The sequence below is a fragment of the Mytilus californianus genome, unplaced genomic scaffold, assembly GCF_021869535.1.
Source record: "Mytilus californianus isolate M0D057914Y unplaced genomic scaffold, xbMytCali1.0.p SCAF_14, whole genome shotgun sequence".
NCBI classification, from domain to species: Eukaryota; Metazoa; Mollusca; class Bivalvia; order Mytilida; family Mytilidae; genus Mytilus; species Mytilus californianus.
In genome coordinates this window covers 8,584,471-8,612,042 of record NW_026262626.1, presented here as the reverse complement: position 1 = coordinate 8,612,042, position 27,572 = coordinate 8,584,471, and the positions used below count along the sequence as shown (strand labels likewise).

General features: G+C 33.0%; 1 protein-coding gene across 1 annotated transcript in view; it reads left to right on the top strand.

The window, feature by feature from the left end:
- The window catches only part of LOC127724139 (uncharacterized), a 77,311-nt gene that overhangs the window by 15,531 nt on the left and 34,208 nt on the right, over positions 1-27,572 (top strand). Inside the window, exon 3 of the mRNA XM_052231009.1 lies at positions 16,315-16,371. Within this exon, the coding sequence (XP_052086969.1) occupies positions 16,315-16,371 (57 nt within the window). The remainder of the gene's footprint in view (positions 1-16,314; positions 16,372-27,572) is intronic.

Below are 27,572 nucleotides of genomic sequence, written 5' to 3'. Positions count from 1 at the left end.
CACGCCATCGGATAATTAAAAAAATACAAAGTTATGGGGACTTTGTGGCGACATCAAAGAAAGCGATTAAATCTGGTGTGACCATATGTGCTGCATTAGTATATCGTCGAAAAGACTTATTGCATAATAAAAAAATCTTTTGGTTTTACAATGTATTCTTTTTTTATATATATTTTGAGATGACCCCTTGTTTTTCGTCAAATGTAATCGTAAGTCTAAGTGTAATCCTAGGTATAGACCTAGTTTCCGCAAATGTCTAATACGATCTAGATAAAGCATCTGCTATTACATTATCTTTACCTTTAATATGTTTTACAATACCATCATATTCCTGTAGCAATAAACTCCAGCTAGTCAACCACTGGTTCTTGTTTCTCATTTTTTGTATGAAAGTGAGAGGATTATGATCAGTATAACCACGAATAGGATGCATAGTAGGATTTAAATATACATCAAAATGTTGAAATGCAGACAATAGTGCAAAACACTCTTTTTCAATAGTTGAATAATTTTTCTGATGTTTAAACAAATTCTTGGGAAAATATGATATAGGCTTCTCAACATTATCATCTGTTTCTTGATATAAAACGGCCCCAACTCCTACATCACTTGCGTCAACGGCCAGTTTGAATTATCTTTCAAAGTCTGGAGTGATCAGAACAGGACTGTTACTTAAAAGTGATTTGCTATTTTCAAAAGCGTTTTGACAAGTATCACTCCAGATGAATTTAGAATCTTTCCGTAAAAGATGAATCAATGAACAACAGTAGCAAAATTTGAACAGAATTTCCTGTAAAATCCACATGCTTAAATATCTCATAAGATGCTTTTTATTTGTAAGAGGAGGAAATTTAGTAATTGCATCCACTTTAGCCTTAATAGGTTTCACTTAACCTTGGCCGACTGTATGCGCTAAATAATTAACAGTGGCCTGACAAAATTCACTTTTACCAAGATTTACAGCCAAATTTGATTGTGACAATATATCAAAATATTCATACAAATGTGTTAAATGCTCTTCCCAGCTATCACTACATACAATAAGATCATCAATATAAGCATTACTATAATCTAAATCTTTTATAACATCGTGAACATTATTGATCTTTCTTTGAAATGTAGCTGGAGCACTTTTCATATCAAAACGGCATGACAGTATACTGAAATAAACCATCCTGTGTGACGAAAGCTGATATTTCACGAGCTCTCTGGGTCAAGGGTATCTGCCAGTAACCTTTCAATGAATCAAATTTGTTCACAAATTTTGCTTGCCAATGTTATCAATACACTCGTCTATCCATGGAATTGGATAGGAATCAGATATTGAAACTGAATTAACTTTTCTGATATCAGTTACGAAACGAAAGTTTTTATCTGGTTTGGGCACAAGGAGACAAGGAGAGGTCCAATCACTGTTACTCGGCTCAAAAATATCATTGTCAAGCATATATCTTATTTCTTGTCTCATAAAATCAAGTTTTAGTGGATTGAGCCGGAGAGGATGTTGCTTAATTGGAAAGCATCGCCTACATCAACATCATGATAAATAGCAGTGGTTTTGTTTGGCACATCTGGAAATAGATTTTTAAAAGAATATACCAAAGATTTCAATTTGTCTCCTCGATCGAAAGTCAGATTTGCAAGTTTTAAGTCTAGGTTTGACAAATTTTCTGATTTTTTCAATCTTATTGTCTCTTCCATAGTCTTAAATTAAAAATGCGGTTCAATTTTATCTGGTTTGTCATATTGTTTCTCCAATTTAACCTTGGCTAAAGTGGCAACTGGTTTACTCTCACCTTCATTAGTACGCTCAAAATATGATTTTAACATATTAATGTGACACACTCTATTTTGTTTGCGCCGACCTGGAGTTTTTACAATATAATTATAGATTTTACTCTCTATTGTATGAAGACCACAGTATTTAGCCTGTAAAGGATGTCCAGGAACTGGCAAAATTACAAGCACCTTATCACCAGGCTCAAAAACTATGTCCCTGACATCTTAATCATATCATATTTTCATCTTAATCTGAACAGTTTTAAAGTTTTTCTAAGCAATTTGACAAGCAGTATACAATTTTTCTTGAAATCTAGATACATTGTCTAGAAGATTCAAGTCAGTGTGATCAGTAAGCCATTTTTTTCTTAACCAATTGTAAAGGTCCCCTTACCGTATGACCAAACACCAACTCAAAGGGGTTAAAACCAAGGGATTCTTGAACAGCCCCTCGGACCGCAAAAAGTAGAAAGTGAAGACCATCATCCCAGTCCCTGTCAAATTATAGACAAAAAGTTCTAATTATGTTTTTCAATGTTTGATGAAAACGTGCTTTTTTTAGCGTTGATCTCTTTGGCTAACTCGGCTGTGAATTTTTATGTGCTGGTTTATGTTGTTTTATGTATCTGTTTTTATTTTGTAGTTAGTCACCACTTCGGTGTTATCATGTATATCTATTATATAGTCATTTTTATAAATTAACTGTTTACAAAAGTATGAATTATTCTAAATACTAAGGATTTTCTTATCCCAGACATATAACCTTAGCCTATTTGGCACAACTTTTTGGAACTTTTGGTCCTCAATGCTCTTCAACTTTGTACTTGTTTTGGCTTTCGTACTTTTTTTATCTGAGCGTCACTGGTTAGTCTTGTGTGGACGAAATGCGCGTCTTGCGTATTAAATTTTAAACCTGGTACCTTTTGTTAGCTATTATTCGTATGTTTCTCTGTCCTTTATGTTCTCCCATTTATTTGTATTGTAGTCCTGCAATGTAATGTTGTCATTTTAATGTTATATTCAACATTGCCATAAAAGCGGGAGGTTTGGATAGCCACAAAACCACGTTCAACCCAACATTTTTGTCTTAAAATGTCCTGTACCAAGTCAGGAAAATGGCCATTGTTATATAATAGTTCATTTCTGTGTGTGTTACATTTTAATGTTGTGTTTCTGTTGTGTCGTAGTTCTCCTCTTATATTTGATGTGTTTCCCTCAGTTTTAGTTTGTAACCCGGATTTGTTTTTTTTTCTCAATCGATTTATGAATTTCGAACAGCGGTATACTACTGTTGCCTTTATCTAAGGCCTCTTGAGATTCTGGATGATAAGCACTTGACCTATACTGAGCAATCCCTAACTGATAAACGAGCTGCTGAAATAAACCTGACATGAAATTTGAACCTTGGTCGGACTGTATAGACTTAGGAAGTCCTACTAAATTGAAAAGCTTTTGAATAGTTGGTGTCTTGATATTCCTTAACGAAATAGCCTCAGGAAAGCGAGTCGATTTACACATGATCGTCAATAAATACGCATTTCCAGTCTTGGTCTTCGGTAAAGGTCTAACGCAATCAATGAGTACTCGGCTCAAAAGTTCTTCAAAGGCTGGAAATGGCAGAGGTAGTGCTGGTGGTATTTTCTGGTTAGGCTTACCAACAACCTGGCAAATATGGCATGATTTGCAGTATTCTGTGTCATCATTTCTAAGTCTGGGCCAGTAGAAATGTTGCATGATCTTAAGGCAAGTCTTCCTTATCCCTAAATGGCCGGCCAAGGGGGTGTCATAGGCAAGACCAATAATTTCTTGCCTATAAACTTTAGGCATCACCACTTGGTATACCACTCTCCATTCTTCCTCTGGGATAGCATCAGGGAGCCTCCATTTTCTCATTAAAATGCCGTTTTGATGGTAGCAGCATTCAGCCACTTTGTCTACTTCCTCCTGTGGTTGAGCCCTCTTGCGGAGATGAAGAGTCTTTATTTTGTTCTTTCACCAACTTTCTTCTGTCTTATGAATGGCTGTGCACGTCTGGCCATGACATAATTACATGATTATTAGTACTAAGTGGTCTTACTGTGGCCTTTTCGGAGCTACCGTGACCTTCAATGACGGCAAGGAAAGTGTCAGAAAGGACCATATAATCATCCTGGTCTTCTAGTAAATTCTTAATTTGTTGTTTTATTGCCATCGCCCTTGTAACAACACAAGCTGGATACAGTTCAGCACCATCTTCATGTGATTTAACATCCAACACCGGTTCATTAGTAACAGTTGGTTCAGCAACCACTTTGTTCCTAGCTAGATCATTTCTTAGCAATAATGAAACACCCTCAACAGATTAGGACGAACACCCACAACAACTGGTCAAGTAATTAAGTCTGACCTCAAATAAACCCGATGGAGGGGAACACCTATACAACCTAACTCCACATCTTGTAACAAAACGGAGGCACCAACGGAAGTTTCCTCGGACAACGGCAACACACTTTCTAACAACAAAGTCTGAGAAGCTCCAGTGTCCCGTAAAATCTTAATAGGCTGAGGAGTAGCATTATCAACAATAGAAACAAACCCATCAGACATAAAGGGTTTATAATCCTCCATGTAATCACAAAAACTGGACTTAAAAGCCTGACTCGCAGGACATTCCAACTTATTGGTAACAAGAGGTGTCGTACAAGCACTGGCTTGGGTTTATTATCTCTTTCATTCTTCTTCTGGAGTCTAAAACAATCAACCATCAGGTGACCATTTTTCTTACAATAAGCACAAGTTCGTGACTTCTTCTCAAAATGATCAAATTTTGGACTAGACATATCCTTACTAGATTGACTCTTATTCTGTGCAACAGGCTTACTATCAGTACGAACAGTACTTTGATTTTTGTAATTTCCGCTCGAAGTATTAAAATTTTGACCTTTGAAACTTCTTTTATATGAAAGGGTATAATTATCGGAAACAACAGCTGCATCTTGCAATGTCTCAACAGTTTCGTCATCTAAATGTGTTTTAAGTCTAAATGAGCACACTGTTTGAACTCTTCTAATAAATTTAATTGTCTTATTTTATCAAAATTGTTACCCATTTTCTTTGACGTAAGCCATTTTTCAAAAAGATCTTCTTTTTCCCTAGCAAATTTAACATAGGTTTGTGATTCAAACTTTTTATAAAACCTATATGTCTGTTTATATGCTTCTGGCACGAGCTCATAAGCTTTCAACACTTCCTGTTTTACAATGACATCATCAGAACTTTTCTCTGATGAAAGTGCTGAGTAAATTTCAGCGGCCTTGCCCTAAAAAACACTTTGCATCAATAAGAATTTAGCCATTTCAAATTTTGAGCAATTTTCTCAAACTGTGGAAAAAATTTATCAACTGGTTTTTTCACAAAATTTGGGAACCAAACGTATATCTTTTGCTGCATCAAAATGTTCTGATTTTGACACTACTTTAGTGTTGATTTTTTCCTTGACCATTTCAATTTTTATTTTCTCCATCTCTAACCTTTCCCTCAATGCAAGTTCTGCCTGTCTTTCTTCTTTTTCTAATTGTTTTAATTTAAATTCGTTTTCCAATTGTTTTAATTTAAATTCATCTTCCTTTTTCTAATTGTTTTAATTTAAGTTCATGTTCTAATTCAAGCTGTTTTAATTTGATAGCATCAACATTTTCGACCTTGAGTTCAAGAGCCTCTTCACCAAAAGTTTCTGAGTCAACTAAATTGTCTATGACCAATTTTTTTATAATTTGTTTTCCCATAGATACTCTAAAATATATTTGTAGATGTTTAGCAAGCAACACTAATTCTTCTATCTTTAGTTTAAAAAACCCTTCCAGGTCTGGGGTTTTTAAAAATTTACTAGCATCAAATACCATTTTATTGAATTTTGTTGGCTAATCATAATTCAATAGAAATACTGGAAAAATTTTAATCTTACATTAAAGTTATCCGGACGAGCCCCCAAGTTCTGTTACGGCCAGAAATCAACTTTTAATTATAGCCAACAAAAGACACAAATCAATAATAAAATTTTACAAGATTTTTCATACACAAGTTTACAAGAAATATTATACAAATTGAAATGTCAACTCAACTGTTAAAATATATGTCCGATCCTTTGTTTTTTCTTTATCCGAAATTCTTCTCCTAACTGTACCGAATCTAATGGAATATATATGTCCAGTACGTTCACAATCTAGTATGATGTTGTTCGTAAAAAAAAATGTCAATCCAACAGCCCCAGAGAACTTCTGAGAATACAAGTATATTAATGTCTGATATGTCTAATTTCGGTGTCTGTATATATATAGTTGTCACGGAAACTTCTAGAACACAGTAGAAGGGAAACTTCTAGTACACTGTAGAAGGGAAATTTCTAGATTATTGTAGAAATTTAAATTACGCATCGTCGATTATGATCATTCTGGAATCGTTATAAAAGTCAAATAGAAAGTTCTAATCTATCCATCAGTATCTATGATTGTTCCAGTAATTTCTAAACTGGTCAATTATAACATTATTTTGTAAACAACTTATAAAGCCACACAAAACAAATAAGGCCAAGATAAATAATCATAATAATCACAAGCTCATAACAAAAAATATATGAATGGAAAAATTTTACTGCTTTGTGAAACTTTTTTTTTAATGTAAATTATTATCTTATGTACAGCCCTTGAATTGTGTAAACGTCCGGAAAAAACACATAAGGTACACGTGTGATGGTATATTATTAATGGTGTATGGGGAATATTGTACAGCGCATAAGGAGTTTGGGGTTTTGTTTTTATTTTATTTCGTTGTAGAAAAAAAAATTTGAAATTTGATTTTCCTTCTAACAATCTGGGTAATTTTGAAAGATGCGAACCGTGTATGATTCATATGCGAAAGGAGAATGATGTTTATGTTTGGCACATGGTGAAATGATGAATGGTGCATGTAGACATTGTGTAGTGTTAATGTGCTGTAAAGGAATATGATTAGCTCACTTTAAAACAACGTTTTTTATGGAATGTACAAAGTACAGTAAATAATGTTTTATGTTAGAATTACATCGATTTTTTTAAATCAATTATTAACATGTAAATTGTTATTGAAAAGGTCCTTTTCAATAACAATTTAAATTTTCATAAATGATTTGAAAAAAAATATCGATGTAAATCTGGTATAATACATTATTTACTGTACTTTGAACACAGGTCCACAAAATACTGTCGTAATTCAAAAAATAGCCAACTCTTAGCAACCAAAAAAATTATCATAAATGATTAATGTCAAGAGTTGGGCGGTTTCGCTATCTATGTACTATATGAAAGTATATGTAATCAATGTAAGACTGCAAATTGTGACAGTTATTTAAGTGTGGTATTCTATATAATTCTTGTTGTATGTTTTGGACGCTTTAGAAAATTTTTTTTTTTATTTGTTCCTCAGTACACTGTTTAATAGCACAATGGTACAAATCTAACTGCACCAAATGGGTGTTTTAACAATAAATGTCTCCTCAATGATGCTCGAGGTCAAAATATTATAATCTTAAACTAATCAAAACAATAAAGAGCTAATAAAACCAACCAACGCATAGTAAATGCCGGGAAAGGAATGCGAGCTATGCCTGATGGAGATTTGTTCCTTGATAAAAAAAATAATCCAAAACTTTGTGACAGCGAATTTCAATAATAGAATATTCGAATATTCCTGCACATACCGAAGTAATGGTAACTTGGCTAGTGAGTGATATCTTCCTTAGGTAAGGGGGATGGTTCGCCCCAGCAAACATGTTGAACCCCGCCACATTCTGTACGTGCCGGTCCCACGTCCGGAGCCTGTAATTCAGTTGTTAGCGTTTGTTTCTGTATATTATATTTGTTTCCTCGTTTGAACTGTTGTCATTTCAGGGCCTCTGTCATTTTCCTCTGGTGGGGAGTTGTATCATTAGCAATCATACCATATCTTCTTATTTTCATATAGCTCTGATTCCTTGAACAAATGTTGCCATGATGATGGTCCTTTTATTTTATATCAACTATTCAAAGTTTGTAATACATTTTTTGGTTTTCAAATATTTTGGCCAAGATCAACCATGATGTGATTTTTTATAGTCAAAATGCGCATCAGATAATTCAGAAGTAAAATCGGTACTGTTTTACAAAGTGATATTTCATTTTGTAATCTTATTTCTACAAATGATTCACTGGGACGATACACTTGGGTGATTGTTAATCTCCAAATGTATGACCAGCCCATTACGAAAACACGGCTAATTGTTTTACTTGAATTTTCCGTTAGCTTTACCTTTTGGGACACTTTTAGAAATCTTTCCGAAGGGATACGACTGTAAGGTCGTTCATAAACTTTAGAATTTAACAACTGCAAGCTTTTCTTCACATCATGCTACATCCATCTTCAAAGTCCCAAATAATGTTAAACACGTGACTTACATCTCTGACAGATTTGGTTTTAACCCCACAGATAAATCTCCGAATATAATAGAATGTAAACCATTCTAACTGGAAAAACAGATTGACAGAACTAGTTGCACTTGTTTCCTTACAGAAGACGGCCAACGTAGATATACATATATTGTTTAAGGAAGAGATGCATCATACTTTGCTAAAAAGACGATAATTCAAACAAATACTTATCTGAAACTACAATCAAGGTGCTTGATTCTTTTATTGAAAACATATTGATTGCAAAATTATTTGCTGCAACTCGTATGAAGCCTTTTTTTCTCTAATTAGAAAGGTAAATATGCTAGATATACTTACTGGATGTGGCATGAGATGATTAAAGCTGTAAATGTTCTCCTTGACAACATTTATGTTCGTTTCGGGAATAAGGGTTGTACATGTAGGTATTGCTATTGGCACCAATTGTGTCTCTTTAATAACAGACTTGTTCCTGTATTGTTATGAATCACAGTTTATGGCCAAACTCAGTAAAAAACATTTAAAATTCTATTTCATTGAGAAATTCAACAACACTTACTGCTATCTTGATGATATTTTTTCGTTAAATCTAAATATACTGCCGAAATTTACCGAAAGGAACTTACCTTAAATTAATCAAATATTAACAACAGTAAGTGTCCTTTCTTAGGTTTAAAGATTTCAGTTTTACACGAGAAACTCTAAACAAAAATTTACGACAAAAGTGGCGACTTTTCTTTCCCTATTGTTAATTTTCCATTTTTAGACGGTGATGTTCCTTTAGACACCGTCCAAAGGTGTTTATATATCTCAACTCAATCTCTCTGCCCGTGTCAGTAGTGATATTTTGGATTTCAATGAGCGTAATCTATGTGTTACTGGTAAATTATTACGTCAGGGGATTTCATTACCACACATTACTTATAACCGTTACTAAATTCTTCCACAAAGAGTTGGTCTGGAAGTTTGGCTGAAAACTTATTTCAAACGGAATAGCACATCCTATTTTTTACGGGGATGTTGTTTACCGAGCCCTTAAATTTAGATACGATCCGGGTAACCTTAAAGGTTAAAAAGTTACCAATTCAACACTGTAATTAGATCTTTGAATATTACCAATTCAACACTGTAATTAGATCTTTGAATATTGTTTACAATCTGTCGATACCTATATTTTGGCAATGCACAAGGTCATGTTTCTTTAACTGTTAATGACGTCTTTTAAAACACTAAATTTATTGGATGTTGGATGTGTACTGATTTATATTTTAGTCTTAGATACATCATTTATTTTTTGGTTGTTATTGGCTTTGAACTAGCTGTGAGTAACGGCGAGTCCCCCTAGATCTATTATTTTTGTGTGGTGAGGGATGTATAAATTCCCTGTCACGTCCTATTTGTTTTTTTTTCTATTTGTGAGATGTTTTTTCTGCTTTGTATCGACCGGATGAGTTAATAGATATAAGAAGATGTGGTATGAGTGCCAATGAGACAACTTTCCATCCAAGTCACAATTTTTAAAAGTAAACCATTATAGGTCAAAGTACGGCCTTCAACACGGAGTCTATTTATCTGATTTTTATAGTGTATTCTTATATTGTACTGTTTCACCGCTGTCCAAGGTTAGGGGAGGGTTGGCGCCTTCAAACTAGTTTACCCCCGCCACATTCTGCATGTGCCTGTTGTAAATTGTTTTGTTATAAACTAGACCGTGAGTTTTCTCAATTGAATTGTTTCATATCTTTCGTGTCGGGGACTTTTATAGCCGGCAATACGGCATGGATTTTTTTTCTCATTGTTGAAGTTCGTACTGTTGCCTATAATTGCTTACATTCATTTTATTATAATTTTGATAGATGTTTCATTGACAATCATATCACATCTCTTTATTTTTTATTGTGTTACGTTTGGAGTACGTGTTTTGCAAAAAACAATCTGCATTCCTATGGGATCTTATTGTGCTCCTCTTCTTGCCGACTTGTTCCTTGCTGGATATTACACAAACTTCATATAGGAAGAATAAACAACAAGTACCATTTTCCTTTTTCTTCACATATCGCTAAATAGTTTATGTAATCTATATAAATAATTTGACAACTATTTTGAACGCAGCTATCCAATTGACCTAGCTTAAAATAAAGGATACCAAAGATACAATTAAATCTGCCTGATATCTTGACTTAAATTTAAAAATTGACATTTAGGGTCGGTTAAAAACAAAAATTTGCGAAAAATTCGAAACTTTCTACTGCTATGTATTAACAATCCAGCAGGGCATGCATATGGAGTATCTACCTCTCAGTTCTACCTTCCAGTTGATACAATATACGCGGGATTGAGTGTCCTATCATGATTTTTTTGACAAGAGGGTTGCTGCTAGCAATGACCACATACTGTTGTAACCACAATATGTCCTCTTTTCCTCGGTTCTGTCATCACCGATGAGACTTATCAGCGGACTTGTTCTTGCCTAATAAACACGATGGTTACCATATTTAGAGCAGGAACTGCTTATCCGTTTTCGTTTATTGCCATGTCGTCACTTTTTTCAAATCATGAGTTCTGAATGCCTCCTTGGTATATGCCTTTTTTATCCTCTTTTTTCACGCACTAGCTTGCTGTAAAATAATGTCAATATATTTGGCATATTTGATGTTTAACAAAGACTATCTTGTATTCTGTTAATGACCTGAGCTTAGTACCTGCGATAACCAACACAAACTAAGGGAATCGCCTAAACTCCGAAAGAAGCGAGAACAGTTGTGCCAACAAAGAAAACTCTATGTCGTACAACATAATTATTCTGACATTGAAAGTAATTGATATTTATGTAACTGCGTGATTGAGAAGTGTTTGGGTGTATGTCGAGTAGACGTCATTTATTCGAATATCTACTGATATCAACTTTCTTAAATTTCAATGTTTAACAACACAATTAAAGCACAAATAGTCCTTCTACATGCAAATTGCAAGGTTCAATTTTATTATTTTTTGGAAAGGGGGGGGGGGGGGGGGGGGGGGTAACCTGACGCAAGCTTACTTTTTGTTTATTTATTCACTTCCTACATTTTTTTAAACTTTCTTTTAGAATATTAATTTCTACCTGATACTGACAATGAATGATGTCCAAAAGGGCATATCTTTGTAGATTACAATAGTTTGTGCAACTTTAAAATGACAATGAATGCCTATATATATATTTCAAATTAAAAAAAAAAACTGCCTAATTCTGTGAACGGTACTCACAAACATGTTAAACCCCGCCACATTTCTTATGTGCCTGTTCCTACGCATGTTACTCAATGGTTGTCGTTTGATGTGTCTGTTATATTTGTTTTCGTTTACTGTTATTTCATAAATCAGGTCGTTGGTTTTTCTCGTTTGAATTGTTTCATATTTTTCAAGTGAGGGCTTTTATATTTGATACAAGTTCTGTTCATTTTTTTAAGGCCGTACGTTGACTTTCATGTATAGTCGCATTTATTATACCTCAGTTATCATTTTCTATATAAAACAAGTACACAATATTTTCACTATTTTTCAAATTACAAGCGTTGAACTATTGGACCGGTTAATAGTTTCCAACTATTGGACCTGGATGAAACTATTTGACCGCAAGCGTCATTATATTTCGCGTCATTTTAAATGCAGCTACGGGATTGGCTAACGGGTTTTTATCAGTTCATTCGGGTCTTTCAAAATTGATCACAATCATAAATGTCGATTCCCGAGTCGTTCGAACACACACCAAATCATCATCAGACGACAGCATAATGGCTCAATTTGGGACGGTTTGCATCGCTCTCAGATGGAGATTTAGAAGGTTTGAATTTGGTAAAGATGCAAAAAACACTAAATCAGTTGTCCGAACTGCCAAAAAAATTATGTCAGACTATCTTAAAGAAAAAGACGGTGAGCTGAAGTCTTTAGAAGAGTTGGATGAGGTCGATCCCAATCTTCTTAATTCCTCACTCAGGAAGTTCTATGGAGAAATTCGCAAGTCAGACGGAAAAAATTATGCCTACAAGTCAATGTCCACAATACGTTTTGGATTACAAAAACATTTCATCCAGTCTAGAGACATAGATATTGTAAATAATGACATTTTTGCAACATCCAATGCAATGTTCAAGGCAGTAATGGTTCAATTGTCAAAAATGGGATTAGGAACCGTCACACACATAAAGAATGTTCAAGGCAGTAATGGTTCAATTGTCAAAAATGGGATTAGGAACCGTCACACACATAAAGATGTAATAAGTCCTGAGGACCTACAAAAATTGTACAGTCATGAGAAATTTTCACGTGATACTCCAGAGTCCCTGCAGAATTTTTTAATATGAATTTTACTTCTGTAATCGTGGAAGGGAGAATCTTAGAGAAGTGCAGAAGGTAGATTTTGAACTGGGACGAGACGGACAGGACAGAAAGTATGTTGGACTGAAAATATGACGTCAAACGAAGAATCACAGAGGTGAAAACTTGGCTGACATTGATCATAGTGATGGCAGAATGTACGAACTACCAGGTAAAACATCTCAAGTTAAAATCAGTACAATAGTAAACACATTTAACTTTTTCATTATTGCAGACTATCCATGCACCTTGCTCAAGTTTGAACTTTTGTTGTCGCATTATTTGAAATTGTAACAAACACGGCAAACCGAACAAAAAAATAAAATGAAAAACCAAGAATTACCACAAAAACTAAAAATAAAATATACCGAAAGGACCTACAATACAAAAATATAGCTACATATTGTTACATTTTGCGCATCTCAGTTGGAAACTATTGACCGGTCCAATAGTTCAACTTTTGTAATTCGAAAAAAATTAATAGTGAAAATATTGTTACATATTTTATATAATATAGAAAATGATAACTGACGTATAATATGATATACATAATATTTCCTATAATATTTTTTATTTTGAATTTCAGGTGACGTAAATTGTCCAGTTGTCACATTTACAAAGTACATGAGCAAGCTCAACCCGATAAATGCTAATTTTTGGCAGAGACCGAAACCTGCGTCCAGTGTTTCGTCTACAGATGATTTATGGTTTGATAATATTCCTGTGGGAAAAAATTCACTCGGTAACATGATGCCCAAAATAAGTACAGAATGTGAACTTTCTAAACGCTATACAAATCATTGCATACGTAGTACCTGCATCACATCCCTTGACGATCGGGACATTGCAAGTAGACATATTATGGGCCTTAGTGGGCATAAGTCAGAGAAGGCTCTTGCTTCGTACAGTCATAGACTCAGCGAGAAGAAAAAACGGCAAATGTCTGACGTACTAAGCACTGCTGTGAAAGGAGAACCTGTCCCCGCAAAGAAATCTACAAGTACCGTAACTGGTCCAAAACCAGTGGCAGTGCCGTCTAAATCATCAACTGTTTCTTGTCCTAATATTCCAAATGATGTGAATGATGTTGAAATACCAGACTTTTTGTCTGATGATGAAGCTATTGCTAATGTTTTGGACGACATTACCAACTTTGAAACACATCAAGTGCCTGTTCAAAATAATTCTCAGACAGTGACAAATGCGCCAACTTGTAATTTAAACACATTTCAGATCCCAGCTGGATTTCCGACTCCGCCAGGTTTCGCCATCAGCAGCATTAACAATTGTTCTGTTAATTTCTACTTTCAACAAAAGTAATGACTATTGGTTATCAAATGAATTTGTTAAAATTGTTGTTCTGTTAACTTAATTTTGTTGTTATGACAAAAAAAATTGAAGCTTTAAACTTACAATTACTTTCTTTTATTGGAACCCATAATTACAATTGGATAATTGTCATCACTATCTGTCTGTCGTCTCTTTCAAATATAAAAAGTTATTTTGGTCAGCAATGTCGTTTAGGACTTGGCATCACTTTGTGTCCGTTGTCTCTTTCAGTATAATAAAACACTTACTGACTGGATATTCGTGGAATAGTAAGTTTATTGTCCTCTCGGATACAACTATTGCCCTCGGCTACACCTCAGGGCAATAGTTGCACCTTGGGGACAATAAACTTACTATTACACTCATACCCAGTCAATAAGTATACAATATCTACGTCATTTGGACTATGGTGGTTAGTTGTCTCATTGATAATCATACCACATCTCTTTTTTCTATGTAAATAGATATAGGAAGATGTGATATGAGTGCCAATGAGACAACTCTCCATCCAAGTAACAATTTATAAAAGTAAACCATTATAGGTCAAGGTACGGCCTTCAACACGGAGCCTTGGCTCACACCGAACAGCAAGCTATAAAGGGCCCTACTAGTGTAAAACCATTCAAACGGGAAAACCAGCGGTCTAATCTATATAAAATCGAGAAACACGTATGAACTATTTAAACAGACGACAACTACTGTACATCAGATTCCTGACTTAGGACAGGTGCAAACATTTGCAGCGGGATTAAACGTTTTAATGGTACCAAACCTTCCCCCTTTTCTGAAACAATAGTATAACATCACAACATAGAAAGACATACTATAAAATATCAATTGGAAGGCTTGACTCAATCAAAAAACGCAAATTAACACACAATGAACGAATAAATTTGATCTGTGATACCTGAATGCAAATACATAGTTAATAAAAATTATAAGGGATAAATAATTAAGGTTGAAAGTAATTAACAGGTTTAAACAAAGTTAAAGTATGATACCACTGTGAAATGTTAAACAATATTTAGAAAATCATCACTTTTGAAAAAACCTGCGTCAAATTATACACAGGTGAATGAAAATAATTTTGTTGTTAAGTATACTTCTTCTTCTGTGTGTATAAAATCTTCCGTTTAGGAATACCAAGAAATGTCTTTAATATCAATAAAACTAATCTAACACTTGGTACATATGGGGTGAATATCAACAATAAAACTATACAATTAGTGCTAGATAAAACTTCCTGTACAGGTGTAAGAACAGTATTTAAGGAGAAATGAAATAATTTTGTTCATAGTACGAAGAAGTGAAAATTTGTAGTAATTCCAAATAATCAAAGCTGGTATATAGACAAGATCCATGTTAACATCAAATAACAAAAAAGCATTACAAATAGTATCGACAGGTCAAACCAAAGCATTTAATGGAAGTATAAATAAAAATGATTATGGGTAAGTGAAAATAGTTTCTTTATGTTTGTTTATTATCGGTATAATTGATTTAAACCGAATGTCAAGTATCAGTTATTGTAGAAGCTCCGTGAACATTTGGATGTACTTTTTCTAAAGAACTGTTATACGTAACAATAAATGATTATTCTGCAAAAGAGTATTGTTACTTTTTTTTATTGATATGGTCATAATTATATATTAACTGTTTACAAAACTTTGAATTTCTCGAAATACTAAGGATTTTCTACCCCAAGAATAGATTACCTTAGCTGTATTTGGCAAAACTTTTAGGAATTTTTGGTCCTCAAAGCTCTTTAACCTCGTACTTTGTTTGGACTTTAATACTTTTTTGACTTGAGCATGACTGATGAGCTTTTTTTAGGCGAAACGCGCGTCTGACGTCCAAAATTTCAATCCTGGTATCTATGATGAGTTTATTTTCAGCCAATAACATGTTTTCCTGTTCGATAATTGTGGAAATCGTCGATTTTCGATTATCGATGTCACTGATGATGAAATTTTGTTGGCATTATTATACAAGTTCTTATTTTGATATCAATGCTTTACTGGCATTTTAGAACATTGATATCTTTATCTTACAAAAAAATAGAATATCACTTTAATCCGGGACATTACATATTTCGTTAATATACTTTTCCAGCTTTAATATATGTATAGTATAAAAGGACTTTGAAGCTTGACTATAACGAATGTTTCTAACTTTTTTTAATTTGAAATAATTAAAAGTTAATTTTCATGACGCTAAATGTGTTGTCTTGTCCCTAAGTGATTCTTTTTGTCGCTTCTTGACGATAAATAGTAGTCTTGTCTCTACTTTTAGCTTCCTGAAGCTTTTTGTTGCTAATTAGGTTTTATTCAATTTCAATATAAGACTTTGCTATATTTGACTTATGGTTAATACGCACATGTGTGTTATCAAATCTCTTTTCTTATAATTGCAGTTGAATTTATACGTGATTTAAGACAAAATTTGCCATTAATACATGTACCAGGAAAAGGTAGGTACAGATTGTTTGGAAATAATCTCCTTGTGACACTATTCTGCACAATTATTTACATCTCACCAGTAGTACTAACATATTTGTTATTAGAAGTAATAAGAATACTTAGTTACTTACAAACAAATTCTGTAGTTAACGTTTTTGGTACTTTTAAGAATTTTTAATCATTGGTACTTATCAGAAGAAGAAGATACAAATATGACAATAACAAATTCGGAGTCGAAAAAAAACCCACGCTATTCAATACAAAAGCCAACCACCGAAAGACAAACAATTCAAAAAACAAACAAGGGGCATAGCTCGTTAAAAATATTTGATCAGAACTTATTTTCGAAAGTGTCAAAGACATTGCTGCTATAAACCTATGATATAAGTTTTATAAAATTCTGGCAAGAATTGAACACATGGAAGCGATAACATTGCAATTCTCCATATAATCAATATTTTCAAGGGGCATAACTCTTTTAAAAATAATTGATCGGCACTGATTTTTGAACTCTTCAAGTACATTGATGATATAAACATATAATATAAATTTCATAAAAATCTGGTAAGAATTGTACACATAAGAGCGCTTATAAGACAATTTTCCATAGATTAAATATTTCCAAAGGGCATAACTCTTTTAAAAATCATTATTATATTAGACGCCCGGTATTTCCATGTCCCCCGAAAAGCGTTACGCAGGGGACAATAATTTGGCAACACGAATCACATCGACAGGAAACGCAAATAACTAAATAACTCATTGAAAATGGCGAGTTTCACAGTCAATATATTGATGGTACCAAAAATATTAACTAAAGGCTCACTTTTTTTTCTTGTTTTTTGTTGTTCTTTATTTTTGATGAATGTAAGCTGTGCCATCAAAACTATTATTAGATACTCATTCCGAATGGATTATGCCTGTCAGGTTGTTTATACAAATGTAGAATATAATGGAAACGGAAGGGGTCAATATTCAATCATACTACATCCATCCCAAAATACCATTCTGCTGCTAAAAAACTGTTCTACTTCAATGACAAAAATTCGTTATCCCGCAGACAATGCCACCAACAACGCTGTTTGTTCAACACATTACACAAACATCTCGTAAAAGAAAGTTTGTTTTGATAATTGTCGTTGTACTGATTCCGTGACCAACAATTATAAACAAAGAGGGAATCCTGAACTATTATATGTGTGTTAAATGTTTCTTTTGAATGTTAACCAAAGAATAAGAACTTGATGTTACTTTACTGTAGACTAAAATAACATGTATGTCCTTACAAACAACGTTTTATTGTTTAGTCTTCAAAATGCACCACGAAACATCTAACTTATCTATAAATATTCATTAAAATCGGAGATCTGAGTAACTGTGAAACTACCTACTCTTGGAATGGTGTGAATCAGATGTCGATACTGTCAAAACCAAAAGATGTTTATAGTAAATACAACAAAAGTGTCTTCCCTCTTACTGTAGTATAAATGTAACACATTTGACTTTTCCACCCTTCATACTAGTATTCAAGACAGATTTAAAGACTTAGTTCATCTTTGTTTAAAAAAAAAGAATAACCAACGTAGAAACAAATGTCTTGTTTTAGGAAGGAATAAATCCACTCTAAGTCGCACAAAAATTATCTGAAACTGACATCAACAAGACTTTTGAATATTTGATTGCCAATATATTTTTTACCGTTGGAGGACGTGTTTTTTTACCAGACAATCGGAATTTAAAGGGAACCAATTCGGATCCTCTTAAAACCTACTGGTTTCATTATTCACATGAGGCAGTCTTCATACAAAAGTTTAGAAGAAATACAAAAAAAAAAAAAACAATCTTGCCATTATCTTTTAACTTCTGTTCTGAAAATGAGGTTCACTAAAACATTAGAAGTTTGGTGACTATCGTTTTCTTCCAACTTAAAATAAAGGTACCACAGATACAATTATGTCTTGTTCATACTTCTTGAAATAGCCAATGAGGGTTTATCGAGAACAAAAAGTTAAACAAAGAGATGATTTTAGCTTTTCAAATTTGAACCTGCATATGGAGAATATATATGTTTCTCAGTTAAAACGATTTTCAGGAGCTTGTGTCTCTCTTAATTTTTCTTGTTTGACGGGGGCCGAGTTGTCTAAAAGATAGACGAAGGATACCAAAGGAACATTCAAACTCATAAGTCGAAAATAAACTGACTACGCCATGGATAAAAAAGAAAAAGACAAACAGACAAACAACAGTACACAAAAGACAACATAGAAGACCAAAGACTGTACTACACTGAAGTTGTGAGTTCGAATCCCGCACGTGGCAGGTGCGCTCGACTCCAATCTTGATTGACTAGGATTGTCCGTTTTCCTGCGGAGGTCGGTGGTTCTCTCCGGTTACGCCGGCTTCCTCCACCAATAAAAGCTGAATGCCACGAAATTGCCCCATAATATTGAAAGTGGCGTTGTTTGGCGGTTGATGCTTAACAGAATGCTATTTTTAGGATGTTATCACGAGTTAGCTGAACATTATGGAGTATTCGTGATACAAATGACCCCATATATGTTGTAAATGTCGTAGCCACAATTTCTAAATCGTCCACTTTTAAGCATCACTGAAGTAGACATACCTTGAGCAACACGATGGGTGTTTCTTGTCTTGTCATGCTGGAGTATATTAGATCAACCCCAATTTTTGGTCGGATTCTTGGCGCTCAGTCTTCATTTTCATAATTTTTATTATGTCGTTACTTTTGTCGATGTTTGTTTTTGCTACTTATGATATCTATTTCGTCCGACTTTGTTTTTTGAAGAATTCGTCTTGTTGATAATTATTACTTTTTAAACTTTTAATATGTTTAATTTGCCTATCAAAGTATTCAACATATCATGTTAAAACACCTAAATTGCTAAAAAATCATCATTTTAGGGTAAAAGTTCATGACGATTTGGTAATACGATGTTTATTTCTGATAATTTATTCTATCTGCAGTCTTTTTCTACCTGCTCAATTTTCCACAAAAAGCGTCAAAGGAGTCAAAACTGCCATTCAAGACTAACACTAATATTAAAAATCGACTGACAATATTGGCAATATGACTTATTTATAGACCATGTCTTGTAGATCATTTATACGATTAACAGTAACTGTTCCTGTTTACATGGCTATTAAACAGTCTATTGAAAGTGCGAATAAAAAAAAACCGGTTTCTGATGCGGAGCAGCGATATTTACTAATATGGAAGTGTAAATATGCAGACTTTTCATGAGTAAAAAGATGTTTTCCGAAATGATTTTTTTTTTTTAATATCTAGAAATATCAAAGATTAGGTCCTGAATTGTTCACGCGACAAACAGGAGAGTGTTATGTATAAATATGCCAATGAGACAGCTCTCAACCATGAGACCGAATGACGTAGAAGTTAACAACTAATGAACAAAACCCATACACGATAGTCAACTATAAAAGGCCCCGAAATGACAAATGTAAAACAATTCAAACAAGAAAACTAACGACCCTGATAAGAGTCTGAAATGGATAACTACTTACCTGTCAATGTCGTTTTAAAGGAAAAGAATTCAGCGCATCTGTAAAACGAGAAACAAGGCTAGATATCTTTATAGATTTATCAACCGTTACTGTCAACATATCGTTTAAATACAAACCAAAATTAAGTCCTTAAATATTTCAATAGTAAAATAATAGAAAAAGTTTATGTCCGTGGAAACATTCTATTGATATGTTTTTTTTTTTATATAAATGAATTATTAAATTATATTTATTCTATTGAAGATGCTATACTTTTTTAATTCAATTGCATAATGTTTCTATTGTAACTACAACTTTTATTCTATGCGATATATCAGTTTATAGCTCACTGCTAAACTTCAAAATAAATCTTTAAAGCATCTATTGAAACTCTTAATTATTCTTCAAACATAATTTGATTAGATATAAGTTATATATTCATTGTTGGTAAATAATTGTTTTGCGTTTTTTCCTGTGATGTTAAATTTTATCTTCCGTGTCAAGGACTTTCCGTGTCCTGTCTTTGTTGGGAATAATACTTTTGCCATATATGAATTCATTTTACAGGTTTTATTTAAACCGTAAGATTGTATTGTCTCTCTGAATATTTCTTCATCTTAAGAAATAGTATGTCTTTGTTTTTGAGGCTTTTTACAGCATGACCTATGATACAATCGAATAGTTTGAAAGAATAGGACAGTAACCATATTAAAATTCCGCCAAAGCCTAACATTTAAAATAGAATTATTTAGTAAAACGATAAGATCATGTATTATGGACTTGGAAGGTGGTAAATATTGTGCAATATTGATAGGGAAATCCAAAACTGATCGATTCCCAGTCAAACTCAGTAAAGACCCGTTTAAATTTCAATTAATTGATAACATTGAAATTATTTAAAAGTGTGCACAACATTTTTTAGGTTATTTCGAATAGACAGAAAAATATTACTGTCGTTCCTTGTAATTTAATAATTAATTCCATTTTTAGGGAGTAAATCATGAAAAACAACGTTGATGACGTCACGGTCACATGACAAAATTATGTCTATGAGCTGATAGACAAAAAACTTTCAGCCAATCAGAAAACGTGTTACATCCAATATTAAATTATATATGTTTATATGGTAAATTAATAAACTCATATGAAACTAGTTTCATGTTATTATAATGTTAAAGAACCAATGCATTCATATATACTATGTCATCTGTGCACATTCTGTTTTACATTTTGACGAATCCATAACGTATTATCGACAAAAATATTCATTCTTTGATTGTTGATCTAAAACGTTGGCTGCTAATTAACTTTCGGTTTGAAGCTGAAGTTAACCGACCTTCACCTATGTATATAAACAATAAACACAGAATCATGGAGCAAGTAAAAAATAAGTGAGATGATTAGGGGATGAATATTTGTTTTTATTATATTTTCCATGTCTTTCCATTTGTTAATCAAACTTTGTCATAACAATTTTTAGGTGTATTAACTGTTTTTTTCATTACTACTATCTTCAAAACTCTATCGGTAAAATAGATTACGGGAGGACAATCATTCAATGGCAGTACATTTCTGTAGATTTGGATAAATAGATGATTTTCTTTTAAAAGAAAAAATGTACATGTGTTTCATAGTACAACTTAGCCATTGTAGTATATAAAACTTATTCATCCTTTTAACTTATAGAAGTATTATTTGACTTTTAAGTCAGGGATTTCGTTACCATAAATTACTTAAACAACCTTCTTTGAAATTCTTTTATTGATACAAAGATTTGCCTTCGAAGTGTGGCTGTACCAGTAGAATTCTGATAAAAAAATGATATTTCTTCCTAATATTTACCACCCCGTAAAACCCCGATACAAATAAATCCGGATGTTGACGCGTTCGAATCGAACACACTGTGTACCACGGAGTTCAGACAGAGTAAAATTTATAAATTTAAGAAAATTCTGGTATTTATTCTTCGAATATATTGCGTCAATATATTCCTTGCTGTATTACTCATCTCTTACTGCAAGTTTTTTTTTATATATTTTATATTTTTATAGGCAAATATCAAAAAACGCACGACTTTGCCACTGATAAAAGCATGCTCTCTCTTTTAAATAGTTATAGATTTCAAGTTTCCCGTGTCTCATATCTTTTAAAACATACAATTTTTATAGTATTATAGTTAAGACTATTGTTTCAGAAAAGGGAGAAGGTTTGGTACCATTAAAACGTTTAATCCCGCTGCAAATGTTTGCACCTGTCCTAAGTCAGGAATCTGATTACAGTAGTTGTCATCTGTTTATGTAGTTCATACGTGTTTCTCGTTTCTCGTTTTTATATAGATTAGACCGTTGGTTTTTCCGTTTGAATGGTTTTACACTAGTAAATTTTTGGGGCCCTTTATAGCTTGCTGTTCGGTGTGAGCCAATGCTCCGTGTTGAAGGCCGTACCTTGACCTATGATGGTTTACTTTTATAAATTGTAACTTGGATGGAGAGTTGTCTCATTGGCACTCATACCACATCTTCCTATATCTAATTATCAAACTTGTAGGTTTTTGTGTTATCTAGAAACAACAAAATGCATGTTTTTACATGTCTTTATTTTCAAATTGTGTACGCTTCGTTATCTGTACTCTTTTTACATCGGATGTGACCTTGAGAGGTCATACCGGTGTTATGTTGCCGCAGAAATTTCTGCACACGTCCCTTGCGCTTTTGACTGATAACCGAACGTATTTCGTATAAATACGCGGATATTATCGAGTGCAAAATAACATTCCTTATCGCTTGTTATAAATTCATTTCTTAAATGAATACTCATGAAAATATTTTTTAAGAACATAAACGAATAATATGAAAATGTTTTGTCGTGAGAAATATATATATATAAGTAAAAAAAAAATCATTAATATTTATGTACACGTACCGAAAAATTGTGTTTGCGGATGAATATCTGTTATCTTTTAATTGTTATACATTAATTTCATCAATGTATATTCATGAAAATATTTTTTTAAGAACATAGATAAATGATATGAAAATGTTTTGTCGTGAGAAATATATATAATTATGAGTAACAAATCATGAATACCAAAAATTTGTGTTACGCATGCTGAAGAATATCTCGAGGACATTTTGCAACAACAGCGTGAGAAATATGAATGCCTACTCAAATCAAACCTATTAGAAAAAAGTAATTATTACAGAAAAGTGTCCACCATGCATTTGCACTGCACTATCATTAGAATAGAAGAATAGAATGATGGTATAAATGGATGAAAATTTGCCGGTAGAGTTATTAAGATGATCTTCTATATATATATAACTGTTATACAAATATTAATATAATATATAACAACAAACTAGATTATTATGGAACACCAAACTGTCTTATTATGCCTATTTTCATTATATGATGTGCATTTACCTTTATATGATGTGCGCTTGTCATTATATGATGTGCAAATACCTTTATATGGTGTCCAGTTGACATTATATGGTGTGCAAATATACTTATATGATGTGCAAATATCCTTATATGATGTGCATTTTTCCTTATATTATGCGCAAACATCTTTATATGATGTGCTTGTGTCATTATATTATGTGCTTGTAACATTATATGATGTGGTTCGGATTTCTTCATTATATGATGTCAAAACGTACTTATATGATGTGCTTTCATCGTTGTTATGGTCAATAAACATGATCACGATTGGAACGATTACTGTCTACGTCATAACTGATTCCGATCTGCTTCTCCGGAATTACGGTTCAAATTTGTAACTATCGTTTGGAAAATGGATGAGATTTTAAAAGAGATAAACCTTGCCACGTTGCTACTTCGTTTTAAAGATGAAAAAATCACATCTGATATTGTTGGAAAATTGTCAAAATATGAATTGCAAAGTTTAGGTTTTATCGATGGGTCTATAAAATAATTAACATACGGCTAAAGTGGATTATATTATGGCAATCTAATTAAAATATAGTTCTCTGATTTCGTTATACTCATATGTGTACGAGCACGCTAGTTTATATAGATATGAATTTTAATTAGATTGATATTATGGGTACTCCACTGTACCTGGAGTTCAAATATTTGATCTACCAGAGATTATCCTGCTTTTTTTTAATGAAAGTTTACTGTTTCTGATCTAGCAGCTCCAGCCTTGTATCAGCTGCCGAAAATGCAAGTTATAGAAAAAGTGAAACAGTGCAATTCATTGAAAAAAATTACACAGTGCAATTTAACTAAAATCAACGTTTCAAACATTTCGGAGGAAGATTTAGATCCATTAAAAAAGGAGCTAGTTGAAAAATTTTCCTGCTCTGGCAAAAATATGATAAAAGAACTTTAGCTGTATTGCTATATCAATGAAATCACAGTCATTTTAAGCAGTATTTTATATTTTAAGCTATAAACGTTTCTACGCATGCATAATTATAAAGGGATTGATGAAAGGAGATATGGGATGAACTTCAACTCGATGCAATACATTTGCACTTACTTTTGCACGTAAAAATCATTACATTTGCGAGCAGTTTTTTTTTAAATTTCGTTTGCTCACATTTTTATTACAGCTACAACTAGACAGCTACCCGCAACATAAAAGGATCTTCGCACACACATCTAGAGGTCTTTGGGACTTAAATTTCGCTTATACAAACCTCCAGACTCAAGGCACCGAACTGTTAAAAGGGCTAGGGTACCGACCGTTCATCTTTCTACTTTTTTTTGAGGAGGTGGGGGGGGGGGGGGGGGGACTGTAAACAGTTGAAATAGTGAGCAATACACAATCTATAGCAATGCCCAAATAGTTAGCCCTAGCTTTTTCATATTGATTTTGGATCTTGTTATGACTTTTAACACATTTTAAAAAAAAAGTAAAAAATAATGTTTTGTAAATATTTGTCCCTCCAAGCATACCAAAATTGTAAACCCTTGAATTATTTTTTATTTCTCGATAACGGATTAGTTCGGGGAGATTCAGTTTGCAACAGTGGCTTTTAATTTTTTGCGTTGATCTTGAAAACTACAATAGCTTTTTTTTCAAAAAAAGGAGGGGGTGTAATGAAAACAGTCTGAATATGCTCTATATGAAAGGTCCCATTTGAGCAATTTGCGCTCTTATGGGTTTTGTTGTTTTGTTGCCTATTATCTTGATAACTTATTTATAGAGAAAAATTCCTTGCAAAATGTTAGGCAAAAACAGAATTACAAATAAATAATAAAACATTACTGAAATTATAAATTAACTACCGAGGGACTGCTAATTTTCTTTCATTGGGGGACATTAGAGGAAACATTGGAATTACTCTTAATCTTTTCAAGTCTCCACCTTGAAGAAGAAAAATAAATTCAAGTCACCCCCCCCCCTTTTTTCCAAAGACATAAAAATTTCAACACCCCACACGCACATACATTTCTCAATACTTCTGTCCGTTATAACCAAAAAATGAATACAATTTCTTTTTCTATTATAAGTATAAAATATTGCAACAGTATTGGATCTAGAACTTAAAATTGTGGAAGTCGTTTGCGACTTCAAAAAACTTTATTTGGATATGCCGGTTATGGTCTCATTGATATTTACCACACCTTCATTCAATTTTAGCTTCAGATAAAAAATACTGTCCTGGAAGAACATGTTGAAACTTAGGATTTTTATCTTAAAAATTGAGGCGAGCGGAGCAAGGCGAAAAAAATTAACATCTTTCGAGCCAAAACATTATATTTTGTTTACAGTAGGGGGAAGTGTATTATAAGTTTTTTTTACTATATGGAAAGGAGTATAATCAGGTAAGCTTCGAAAACCTGCAAAAACTATGAGACTAAACCATTAATCTCTGATAGTGTCGTTCTTCGTGTCCAATAAACAAACAGAAAATGGTCATGACTTACATGAAACAAATATTGAAATGAAGATTGAAGCCAAAAATGATGCCATAAGAGATACAGATATGACATCTCAATTAAGTGTAATATACTTCTGCTAATTAATCAGATACTGATTTAGTGTATTCATCATATAAGCTATAATATTTGCATGTTTGAAATACAGAATTGCTTAAATTTTGTAAACAAATTTCGATGCCCCCTCCCCCCTCCCATTTGGAGAATTAATAGTATGCTCCGCGCAGGCGGGGTGCAGATTGATACGGCCGCAGAGGTCGAATCCTGAACAGTATGGGCAAGTATGGACACACCATTCAAGCTTGATACAGCTGGGAATTTATATTGTGATTAAATATTTGACACATCATAGGTTTCTGACACAGAATGAATGTGGTTCAAGATCTTAAAAATTTGAAATTGGACATTTACCTATTATGGTCCAATATCAAATTCTAAATACACAGTTAGATTCGGCATATTCAAGTACATAAAGAATTCAATTTTTGATGAAATAAAAAAAAGTTTTATTTTGGACCCTTTGGACCCCGATTTGAACCAACTTGAAAACTGGGCCCAAAATAAAAAAAATAAATACATGTTCATATTCAGCATATCAAAGAACCCCAAGAATTATTTTTTTTGTTAAAATCAAACTAAGTTTAACTTTGGACACTTTGGACCTCAATGTGGACTAATTTGAAAACCGAGCCCAAAATCAAAAATCTAAATACACAGTTAGATTCAGCATATCAAAGAACACATAGAATTCAATTTTTGTTGAAATCAAACAAAGTTTAATGTTGACCCTTTATATCTGAATGTAGAACAATTTGAAAACGGGGCACAAAATCCAAAATCTAAATACACACGGTTAGATTTAACATGTGTAAGAACCCTAAGAATCAAGACTTTGAATTAAACACCATTGAAATTGGTCAAGAAATAAGCAATTTAAACAAAGTATTAGAAAAGTATTGTTTTTGCCCCTTGTTAGTCCCTAATTCATAAACAGTTAGGGCCATAACCCCCAAAATAAATCCTTCCTTTTTTGGTATGGAACCTTGTGGTACAATTTCATAGAGATCCATATACTTATACACAAGTTATTGTCCTGAAACAAGAAAAATGCTTGTTTTTGGTCTCTTATTCCTAAACAGTAAAGACAATAACCCCAAAAATCAATCCCAAACTTCTTTTTTTTGGTATGGAACATTGTAGAACAATTTTAAAAGAGACCCATACACTTATACGCAAGTTATTGTCTGGAAACCAAATGTCTTCGAATGTTTGCGTTCGAATAAAAAATTGGATACCCTTTCCATTTTCCTCCTATCCCCCTTTTTAGGTTACAAATGACCGATGCCTTACAGGAGTTATTACCCTTCCAATGACCGATTTGTGTCCATTTTTGCTTCTTTTTTACTAATATCTTGAGAAAAGTTATATATAAAGAGAAACTTGAACTGCTATTTTAAATGATCAGCAATACAAAATTTACAAAAAATGAACACACTTGAAATTTGTGTATCAACTTTATATAGAAGAAACTAACTCTAATAGGAAAGACATTTTCAATGGAAACAACCTTTTTTGTTTGCTTCCCTTCTTAAACAAATAATGTCTTTTTCAAGAAATTTTGAATCAAACATTTAAAAAAAAATACACCCCCCCCCCCCAAAAAAAAAAAAGAAAATGTTGTAAAAAGCTGCGCGCAAATGTAATGCACCGAGTTGAAGTTCATGTCTCCTTTTAGTTTAAACGTATTTTATTTACTAAATTGAAGCCAAATGGATTA